Source organism: Lonchura striata, chromosome 3 (assembly GCF_050655825.1).
Source record: "Lonchura striata isolate lonStrDom1 chromosome 3, ASM5065582v1, whole genome shotgun sequence".
NCBI classification, from domain to species: domain Eukaryota; kingdom Metazoa; phylum Chordata; class Aves; order Passeriformes; family Estrildidae; genus Lonchura; species Lonchura striata.
In genome coordinates, this window is record NC_140705.1 from 78,653,448 (window position 1) to 78,665,447 (window position 12,000).

Consider the following 12,000-nt stretch of genomic DNA (forward strand, 5'->3'; position numbering starts at 1 on the left):
AAAAAGCTTATTTTTGCAAGTAAGATTCTCTTAAAACCAAGCATTTCTGTTCAAAATCAAATGTATTTTGTATTTAAAGAAAGCTTCACTAAGATATATTTTTTTTAAGTTATGTATTACCAGCTTGTTTTCTTACTGGGAGAGATGAAGCACCAAGGGCAAACAAGCAGGAATACAGAAATAACATACACTTGAAGCAAAGCACAAAGAAGGTTAAAAGTTGCATATTTTATTGTGAATTAAGGGTCTTCAGTTTTGAGATGTTGTCTATACTAGGCAAAATAAGCATGATCATTAAAGAAGTGTGCTAATATAAGGCAGATTATAATTCAGTGGATGTCAAAATTTAACATTATGTATCTAAGACTTCCAGTATTTTGAACAAGAGGTTTGGCATTAATGTTTTCAATCTAGATGGTATTGCTTAGTTGCTGTCTGTGAACACATTCTTCATTAGCTTCAATGTAGTTCTACTGACAGGTCGATGTGTACTCTATCATCTGAATGAGATGCTGCTCTAAGGACACTTTATTTCTATTTCAAGATACTTTCTGTCCCTGTAGATCTCTTTCCAGTACTGCATGATATTGATTAACTGCAAAGAAAGCATTCCATATACATGTTTTTTGTATTATTGTTGTATGGTCCTCGACAGTCTCTGTGGTCTCTTTATCCCTGTTAGTTTTTCCAAAAGACTCAGCATAGAAACAGAAGTAAATCTATGTCCTTCAGTATGACCCAGAGATAATAAGACAACCTTTTGCTCTTGTCTCCCTAAGGGAGTACTGCAGGGGGGGATATTGAATAGTGCTTACAACAACCCTTTCTATACCTTGCTGTTATTTATGGGTATTTATTCCTGGTAATAAGATGCAGCACATTTGAGGATTAAAAAAATATTCATAAAGTGGCGTGGATGGCATCTAGTCACTTTTCCACAGTGCTGGGACAAATGTTTCATACTAACTGGGGAACTAGAGCATATAATGTTGAGTGAGCATCAGAAGTGATCCAAGTCTCCTGTCCTCAGCAAACTGACGTGTGATGCACACCTGGAGCATCTCTGAATGTCCTATCCAAGACCAGGCAGAACAAGCAAAGTTAGAGACCCTTCTGCTTGACAGACCTTGGCCATTTTCAAGGAGATTAGGTTTTCTAGTTTAGGATGTAAGAACATGATTTAAATAGACACTGATAATGAGGAATTGCCATACACCTTTTCTTTGTTTGAAGAAAAAATGCAGATTAAATATATGTGTGCTTGCCATCACTGGGTGAGAAGCACTAAATAAAGCACATGAACACTGAAGGCTTGTAGATCTGCATGGTATGATTTCTTCACTGAATCAGAGGGACTCCGTCAATGTGCCATTTCTCTGCATTTGGTTCATGCAGCAGGAAGTTTTTAACTTAGCATTCAGCAAGAGTGGGCATAGGAGGGGTGTTTCAGCTCCAATGGGCTGAAATATGCTGCTGCAGCTAGTTCATGCTAGAATTTTTGCAATGGAAAATACTAAAATAATAATTCACTGCTGTTTTCAGCAGTTTGTTCTTAGTGAACTCCATGTGTATGGCTAGAAGTTGTTTCTTTTAGTTATTTCTAAGGTCTCCCAATTTTGCAGAACTAAGATCAAAAATGTTTATATAAATAAAGTTAGCAATTTGATGTGTGAAATTTTGCCTCAGTGTCCTTTGCTGTTAGGTGTTGTTAGGTCACAACAAAGACATGAAGATGGAGAAAAAAAGCATGTTTGCAAGTATTAAAACATTGGATTTGGACTATTTGAGAAAATAGAGCCAACTGTGAAGCTCTTCTGGACTGACTGCAAAAATTTAAAATACTTCTGATCTTCTCATTTAGTGCTTCTGAAAAGAATAGCATTGTTTTGTCACTGCTGTAGTGATTTTCAACTGTGTGCATGTTAAGCAATGCAGTCCCATTAAAATGAGATACCATCTTATTTCTGTCATGGGGAAAACTGAGGCCCAGGTCAAGTGTTCTCCTCTCTCCCACTCTGCTTCCCTGAGCTAGCTCAGATTGCTTGCAAAAGTCATCTTTCCTTAAGGATGTAGGTGTTGAAAAATCAATACAAGATTATGTTCTTTGCTATTAGCTTGAGCAGCTTTTTCTATTTCCCAGAATTTACTATTGTGCTGTTGTATAGAGGTCATCTTTCTGCCAAATTGCTGAATAATCCAGCAGGGTGCAGGGCCGAGTTCCCTCTTCACAAACAGAGACAAAAGTAAAAGTCATTTCTAGGATACAGATAAGAAGATTTTGTTCACTTTTGTCACCTCTACATCAAAAAGAAAAGCAAACTGGAGACTGTTAAGTGTGGAGCAACACAAGACATTCACAGACTGAGGACACTGATGTAGGTTGTAAAATAAATAATGGCAAACATATTATTGATGTTTCCTGATTAAAAGAAGACAGTGGGGGGGGTTTTGTTGATGTTGTTTTGTGTTTTGGTTTGGTTTTCCTAAATGCATATTACAACAGCCACTAGATGAGCTGGAAATAAATTTCTGCAGATGGTGGTCTTTGTTATTCCATTTTAACTCAGGTCATTTCAGCCAGGAATGAAATTTGAGGCACTACTTGTTGACAGAACTTATATGTTTTCTCAATACTAGATGACCAGAATTCAAGCAGAGTTATGGCTTTGTAGCATTGTTTGAAGTTGGGCCAATTTCCTTTTTCTGTCTTACTAGGAATAAATATATTAAAAAATTATCCATAAAAATAAATATAAAGGTCTATCCACATGAAAGCCTATAAGTATTTAGAAGGTATACATTAAGAAGTTACAGGAATTGTTATAAATTAAATAGTTTTGTTTAAGTTCATCCTTTTCCCATATGCTTGAATAAAACCATATTATGAATGGAGAGAGCAGAGCTTCAAGTTGGAACCAACATGCATTGTTTATAGGTGCTATTCACATGGTTGCCAACCTTGTGTGATGGAAATGACCCAAGGCACTGCCATCTCTTTTGTCTTTGTACTATCATTTTAGGTAGGAAATAGCCAAATAGGCCACTTGTGTAGATTATGTAATTTTGTCCCAGTCATAAATAGGACAAACACAGGAGTCCCTTTTATACTCTTCATGATGACTTTTTCCTTCTGTGTCATTCTGTCTGGGGAGCTTTCATTGCTCACGAGTGGCTTTTTTTACTTTTTTTTTCAAAATTTTTGTTCATTCTTTGTGCCTGTTACATTTGTGTAGAGTTACATTGGAATGAAATTCAGACCTCCAGTACAACAGAACACACCTTATTATGAAAAACAATTTCTTTCCAGGCACCCCACCATCCTGCATGACCATGTATTGCACTCCCTTGGTGCCTTTGCTTTTCTTGCAAGAAGGGCTTTAATCCCTGAAGCAGAATCAAACCTGTGGTGTCTAACATGGGATGTTGTCAGACAGATTCACCTGACTCTGCCTTTGCCTTCCCTTTTGCTTTGCCTGTCTTGGTGTATTTGCAGCACGGCTTGATGCTCTTCCTCTCTCTTTGCAGGGGTATGTGGTTGATGAACATGCAGCCATGCAAGCTCGATGGGAAGAGGCATCTAGAGAAACAATCAAGAAGACAACCAAGCCATGCCCCAACTGCAATATTCCAGTAGAAAAAAATGGTAAGTTTATTAGATATCTTGTACTTACCTGTCTCTTAAAATTAATTTTACAGTATAAACATATGAATGCGCAGGTGTACATATGCATAATATTATTTCAAAAGGGGGAGAGCACAAAAAGCTTGAAGAATTCCCTGTGTCACCTTATCTAAATTATCTTGAAAACACTAACTAAATCTCTCAGTTCTAAAACCACTAATTAAGCCTCACAAAATGTCCAGCTATTTTTTAGACAGGGGAAACGGGGCACTGGATGTTGCATTCATATGACTGGATATCCAGCTAGTTATCTAGACTTTCCATTGTCACTGGGAAAAATAGACATTTGTAGGGTAAAACTCGTCTTCTGATGAAGCAGAACATATGTAGGCTAGAAAATCACACCTAAAAGTGGGGTGTAAAGAATTAGTCCTGCTGTAGATGTCTACACAGTATAAGGCTGAATTTGGGTGAGATTAATCCCAACCCAGCCACATGCCCATGGTAGCAGAGCAAGTTAGAGAAAGCAACAAACAGTTGCATTAATCAGTGCTTACCATGTAGGAAGAAAAGTAATCTGCTGGTACTGGGATGTTTAAAATTAAGAACAGGATTGATAAATAGGCTGTACTGTATAGGTTAATACTGTTCCAAGACTTAATTGTATTTATGTTGATAAAAATATGTTAACATGATTGTCTAAATATTAATCAAATACTTAGAGGGTGATTCCCTGTTTTGTGGCATTCACATGGGACACTGAAAATACCAAATAAGGCACTACAAACTGCAAGGGGAGAATACTTTGGGCATTGACACTGCAGAAATATTACTGGGGAAGAAATAGGACAAAATTCTGAAATCTGGTGCTTGATGAAAGAAAAGGCAGTTGGCAGATTGAAAGTGGGAGACACCCTCAAGCACAAGAGGCAGAAGGAGATAAAGCTTGAATTGAAGAGTGGGAAGGTGAGGCAAGATTTGGCATAGTGTGGAGAGCAAGGTGGGCAGCAGAAGAGAGAGAACAGAGGCCTAAGTCAAAAATTATTTACAGATTTCTAGAACAGACTGAAAAAAAGAATTTTTAATCTGATTAGAAGTAGGCAAATTATAATGGTGACCATTTATATTCAAGAGTTTGTGCACAGCCAAACAAAAACCTGGTTAGCCTTGAAGTAGTGGTAAGACCTTTACTTTCTCTTAGACTCTGAGCACCTACTTTAGTTGCCCTGCTTTGAGAAGAGTTTTGGATTTGATGTTCTCTTAAGGGACTTTCCCACCTCAGTGATTCTGTCATTTTGCAAATAAAATCATGAAGCTTAAAAAGTGCAGTGCTTGTCTTCTTCTTTGGTCATGGGTACTGCACATGCCAGCTTCTAGGCTGCCATTTGTAAACTTAAAGAAGCATTTCAGAGCTGCCAAAGTAAAGCTGCTGTCAAGACACTGACAACTGCATCCTGATGTCTGCCAGCAGTCCTCGTTTGGGAAGAGTACACTGACTCCACACAGGAGAATAATTCTGCTTTCCTTCCCCATATTCTGTGGGACAGTGTCTTTTACAAGCGAAAGTGACAATGACAATAACTTTTCTGTAATGCCCATATAAACTACAGGCATTGTAGAATATTTCTGGATGCCAGTAACTTTTCTGCAATAGCTGAAGTGAAAGAGATAAACACTTTCCCACAGTGAAGGTCCCAGTCTGAGTGAGTTTAGACACCCATCCATGTCTCTTAGAGGGCTGCTGTACTCACAGAGCTGTAGGTCCCATTGCCTGAGGCACGCTCCACTCCTGACTGCTGATCTCAGCTGCCATGTAGACAGAGAATAACATAATTTATGTAGCTTAGCAGGGAGCGCACATGTTTTACAGAGGCCACCAAATGGGCTTGGGTCCTGTACCAGGACTGAGATGAGTTTTGCCCAGTGATGGCTTAATACAAACTGTAAGAGAGGACTGGAACTAATCTTTAAATAAACCATAACATGGAGGCTGGCCATTTGTATGTTTACATTTAAATAAGATAAAAATCTTTCTGGGACATTGCATTTCTTACACAAAGATATAAACTAACAAATAGACCTTGCTATCACAAGTGATTTTCTCTCTTTGTCAGGTGAAGCAGACAGGCCTATTTTAACAAACCAATCCTTGTTTGTTTTTGCCTTCTGAGAAACATTATGGAGTGACATTTTTAAAAACATGGTGTAAGGGTAGCAGCTCGTACTGTAGGGAACACACACTTCCTGTACCCCCCATCACCATTTGGAGTCAAACCAAGATGACATTTCAGCATTTCTTCATAGTGCATGCTCTTCTCTCAGTTTGAATTGTACAAAAGATATCTTTGTGTGGCAAGCAACATAATTTCAATTTGAAATGTATTTCTGTAATGACCTTTGACAATGTTAATGTTTATATATTACAAAATAAACTTTTGATGAAGGTTATGAGCAGAAAAATTAAAGCTGCTCTCATGGTATGGAGAAGAAACCCAACATGCAAAAAACATTTATATGATCAAAAGGCTGCTTCTGATACTAAAAAGGTCAAATCAACTTACTAATGTAATTTTTGTATAATCAGCAGTCAGCCACCAAAGTCTATCTCCTGATTTACCAACTTTGCAAACCTTGCAAATCTTTGAATCCAAATTCAAAAAAGGATTTAATTTTGTTTATCTTCTGGCTCACAGCTGGGCTAGTGTAGAGTAACCTTGAGGAGCTACCTCCAGGACTGCTTTGAAAGGCTACAGCCTATCATCTCTTTTCCCTATCCCTAACATAGTCTTTTTAAATTTCCTCCTACCTCTGCAGTCCCTCCAGTGAGAAAAGCACATTAAAGCCCAGTAACAGGAGTAGCAGTATTTAGAAAGCCCAAGGAAATATTCTTCAGGTTTATATTTTTCTTTTATTAAATAATTTACTTAGTTGGTAAATTAGTCTGAGAAAGTAGGTTTTAATGTTCTTAATTGTTGATTAACATCTCTAAGTATTTTCCAAGTACTAAAGCCATTCTGTTGCTATTTTGCAGGCGGCTGCATGCACATGAAATGTCCTCGCCCTCAGTGCAGGTTTGAGTGGTGCTGGAACTGTGGCCTGGAGTGGAACAGAACCTGCATGGGAGATCACTGGTTTGAGTAGCAGGGCTGAGGCCAGTCCGTGTTGCTGCTAAAGCTTGTTTTTATCAGGGTCAAATTGTGAACCACTTGCTTAAACAAAAATCCCAGTGGTTTTAGGGACACAGAGTTCAGAAGTTGGCCTAGTTTGTTGGCTTTTGGCTTTATTGCATATGCAATCATACCAAAATCACATTGAAGTTATGCCAAGGCTTTTAAATATGCTAAGTTAAAATAATAATTGTTTTAATGGACAGACTTGCTCATCATGGTACAAAGAGGGGTAAATTGCAACTTTTTGAACTTGCAAAATATCAGCATGGAGAGTTGGCAGGGTTACCATGAGGAAACCTTACTTGACATTTATAGTCATGAATCCATAACTCTTGCAAGCAGGAACAACCTGCATATGTGTGTGTGTCTGAGTGCGCAAGCATCAAGGAGGGGGGAAGATGTTCCCTGCATCATCTGCTTTTTTTCTTTGACCACTTCTTCACTCATTCAACACAATTTTTGATTTCAAGGCAGTATTTCTTAACAGCATTTTTGGCAGAGGGAAGGCTGTGGCTCTTCAGTGTTTTCTCAGGGTTTCTTCCTAACAGGCTTTCTGCAGGGGTTTTGCTTTAAATGAAATTCTCATGGAAACACCCAGCTTTATGCCATACTCGTGCTTGTGTATTTGTGATATACAACACAAAGCCAGCCTACCTACTCATTACAGACTTTGTTACTATGGGAAGATTAGCTAAGGATGCCGTTTCAGCCCTGTCCATGGCTGTTGGTACAGTGGTGACTGGATCCAATTATGTGTTGTGCAAGCTACACTCACATGGCTTCATTTTTCTTGTACTTATGGAATGCTTTGGACGTGGCAAAGTGAAGCAGGAGGGGACTTCTCAGGGCTTTTCTCTACCATGATTCTTCTAAATTGAATTACAATATGAGTATTATTCTGAAAATATATTTATTGCTCTAATGGTGTGGGGCAGAGGGACAGCTTCATTTTACAACACAGCAAGTAAAGTTTAATAGCATTTCCAAGTCTGAACAATTTTACTGTTTGTGATCTTTACATTGATGTTTTACTTTGAAATGAAATGGATAATGTCCACATCCAACACACCATGTAAGGATTTACACAATTTAGTTCTGGGGGAAAAAAAAAAAAAACCACAATAAATAAAGTGGTCAGAATTTTAAACTTTATTTCTTTTTTTTTTTTTATTTGAATACAAAGTAAATGAGTACAAAAATATTGGGTGGGTCATGCATTGCCTTCACGGATTCAAACTCCCAGCTGAGAGGCTAGCCCTTTGATCAAGACATAATGTTAGCACAAAATAAGTTCCACAACCATAGTCTTCTTTTATCAAGTTTGAACTAATATTTTGTATGGCATGACTGTAGAGTCCTGAAATATGGGTGGGCCTCATATCAGTGCAGAGCATGAAGCTTGAGGGATGAAAAAAATCCCAGGCTCACTAGAAAACATGTCTAATTGCTAAAAGCAGTGAAATCTTAATCTGTCTAAACTGGAAGAGACATTAAAAGTGCAAGGAAACAAAAGAATGAAGGCATGAGGTACCAAAAATGAGAGAGTGAACTGGTAGAATTAAGAAAATGAGAAAAAAAAGAAGTGGCAATGAGAAGACAATGGACATTTCCTAAAGGTAATTTTCCTATTTGACACTGCTGAAATGAAATTTATGCAGGACTTGCTACACTGAAGTGTAGGAATGCAATTGAATGCCACAATGCCACAAAATACTCATTTAAGTATTTTGTCTTGACAGGGGTATTTTACTGTGAGCTCTGATTATCTCATTATTTGATTTCCTATATTTGGGTCTATTTTTCAATGTATATGGCCAGTTTCCAGCAGGCTAGGGGAAAGTAACAATGCTTAATTTTTCTTTGATCATGTGTTACATGGGAGTTCGTCACTATACTTCATATTCAAAAACATTCAGAATCAAAGTCTGAATCTCCTTTTTTTTTAAGTGTCTTTCTCATATAGGAAGAAGTTATTCACTATAATTCAGTTTCACTGAGTTAGAGCCTGGCCTAACATATTAATGTTTAAATTGTTACATGTGATTTATTGCCCCTGGATCAAGGTCCATTGAGGTCAATGGACTACAGACCAGCTCCTGTATTTCCTTCTGGCCTGGGAAGGGCATGCCAGGCATGAGTCATAAGGCTAGAATAGAAACACCTCTTTCTTGGAAGAACTTGTCAGAGAACAGGATTATGAGCATTTGTCTGAGACGTAAGCAAGGACAGGAAAGGAGAATAAAGAAAGGAGTTCCAGAATTGACTCAAAGTTGTGTGACACAGTCCAGATTTCGCACTCTGCCAAAAACAAATGTGTTTGCTGAAGAATTTAACAGAACATGTCCTGATCTTCTCTGTATTAGTACTATATGTGCCCACGCATACATGCACAAACTTTGAGATGGTACAGGGTGTTAATCTGATTTCTCTTTACACTAAGATTTTCATAGTTTTCACAATTTGAAGGGCATGAAAATTCAGGATTAATTCTCTGCTGACACCATAAGAATGCTGGAATTCCTATAGAGATGTGTGAATTGAACCTAAAAATTTTCCTACACTGGTAAACTTTTTTTTTTTTTTTTTTTTTTTGCATGGAAAGTGCCATTTTAAAAATATATTTAAAATATCTTGGAAAAATCCAATTTATTTTGCTATTGGAAGCAAAACAGAACAGAACAAATCAAGTTTTCGGTGTCTATTCAGACTGCTCTTCTTATTTCAGCTTTGAAATATCAGAGGGAAATTCACCTCACTCAACTTTAGCTCTCTAGTTAGTTCAGTAGCTTCTGAAGGTTGTTGTGCATGTGCATGGTGGAGCCTGCTGAGTTTTTAGTACAATTGCTCATGGCTAGAGGTGTGATGGCAACATCCCTGCCAGAGACAAGGCACAGCTCCAGACAGAATGCACAGGACCTGTTCTGTGTGCTCCTGTACACTCTTGGCTCAGTTGCTGCATGAGGAGGGGAATCTTCCTTTTTTAAAAACTTAACAGTGGCATTGTTTGCTGGCATGCATGAAGCCAGCCTTGGCAAACGTTTCCTCGGGGCTGGCACGCACATTTTTTGAAGTGGTCCTGGGCAGCCATGGAGGGTTAATGAAGACAAACAGGACTCAAGCATGAAAGAAGGTAACAAACCTGAGGGCTTAAGCAGATGAAAAGTTTTCAAGAGTTTTTGGGTTTATGTTCTCTTCTAGCAATACATTCTGGAAACAATGACATTTAACTGTATGTTCTAAGAAGGTGATTTATTGTGGAGCTATAAAGCAAAAAAAAGAAGTCTGTACCTTCACATCAAGGTTTGGCTTTGTTAATTGAATTCTCTTTACCTTGAACCTTCTACATCTTTCAGATTAAAACAATTACAGACTTGTTCTTGGTACTGCAATCTGGGATCCTTTAGTGCATGTTAAATGGATTAAGTACAGGATGTATGCTTAAATATTCAATAATAGTTATCATGATAATAATTCAGCTCTGTATTTACAATGAAGATCTCTAATATTTAAATCCAGCTGGAAATTAAATAAAAATACCAAGTATATTAAGAAGAAAATGCATAACAGTTCGAGTTCCTCAGGAAAAAGCATATCTCAAAGTTTAAAGTAAGTAATACTTCTGGAACTGTGACTTTGACTAAAATATCATTTATATGTCTGTTTTGTCTTGTCACAAAACACAAGCTAAATTATTTCACTTTAAAGGGTACACTTTAAAGAAAAAACTCAGTAAATGGCACTCCAGAAGAAACATTATGCCACTGATGGGAACAGTCAAGCTCTGAAAGAGCAGCAAGCAGTGTGAATGCTATGTGCATGTGAATAGTAAGGCACCATCTCTATTGCAAACCAGCGTGGTAATTTTGCCTGCAGATATTGTCAATCATGTAAGCTGGAGCGAAATTGGTATTTGTGGAGGGAAACATAAGGCACTTGGAGGTGAGAGGCCAAATTCCAAGACATTCTGCTGGTCTGGAAGACTGGGAAAATTCAGCCCTTTGTGCCAAACTTTCTCACATTTTGAATAGCAGCCACTGTTACGTTCCTTGTGTTGACTGTGCTGCTCAAACCATTACACAAGTAAATCATCATGTGTGGGAAGCTCAGGAAGCAACACCTGCAGCAAGACTGGAAGGATAAAGCATAAAACCAAATCTTAAAATTGGTCAGCCCCATTCTGATCTAATTTGTCTGATACAGTGTTTGATGAGTCTGATGTCATGCTTTAACCAGTCAGCAAACTGAGTACCACGCAGCCTCTCATGCACCATGCCCCAACCCCTCTCTAGGATGGGGAGGAGAACCTGAAGAAGGTAAAACCTGTGGGTTGAGATAAGAACAGTTTAATAATTGAAAAAAAGTAAAATATCATCATCATGAAATCATAGTAAGGAAAATGGAGATAACCAAAAGAGAAAAAGGAATAAAACCCAAGATAAATGAGTGCTGCACAATACAATTGGTCACTACCCACAGACTGATGCCCAGGCCAGCCCTGAGTAGTGATTAGCTCCTCCCAGCTGACTCCCCTGGTTTATATACTGATCATGTCCTTCTGTGCTGTGGGATATCCCTTTGGCCAGGCCAGGTCAGCTGTCCTGGCCATGCTTCCTCCCAGCTTCTTGTGCACCTCCTCACAGGCAGAGTATGGGAGACTGAAAAGTCCTTGACTTAAGCATTATTTAGCAACAACTGAAACATCAGTGCGTTTCCAAGATTAGTCCCATACTAAATCCAAACACAAGCACTGTACCAGCTACTAGAAAAAACATTATCCCATTATCCCAGCTGAAAACAGGACATATGGTAATGGCTGATGGAGAGAAGCCCTACCCAAAGATAGAGAGCTGCAGTACCTCTTAACATGTAGGTTTTGTTTCCAGGCTGCAAAATTCTCATTCTTCCTTCAGTTCCTCCTTAAGCAACCAAAAAGCCTGAAGAAGACAACACCAGATTAAAGTTTCCGGGAGAAGAAAACTCCATGTCCAGTGGTTCTTGATGGTCCTTCAACAGCTTCACCCAGATGTATCTGACAGCACAGAACTAACAGTGATTCAACAATGAGACATATATACTGCTTTACATTTTCTCTGATTTATTTACAGATTTTAAATAAATATTTCTATCTCTATTTAGCAAATTTAGAAAAGCACCTCTCCCTTCTTTTCAGACATGTTTGTCAACTGATTCCTATTATGTTTATTTGTA

General features: G+C 38.2%; 1 protein-coding gene across 2 annotated transcripts in view; it reads left to right on the forward strand.

The window, feature by feature from the left end:
- PRKN (parkin RBR E3 ubiquitin protein ligase) overlaps window positions 1-7,939 on the forward strand; it is a 693,458-nt gene extending 685,519 nt beyond the window's left edge. For both annotated transcript variants that reach the window (XM_021544140.3, XM_085576857.1), the window contains 2 exons: window positions 3,526-3,643; window positions 6,654-7,939. In XM_021544140.3, the coding sequence (XP_021399815.3) occupies window positions 3,526-3,643; window positions 6,654-6,763 (228 nt within the window). In that variant the 3' untranslated portion in view covers window positions 6,764-7,939. The remainder of the gene's footprint in view (window positions 1-3,525; window positions 3,644-6,653) is intronic.
- Window positions 7,940-12,000: the final 4,061 nt, after the last annotated feature.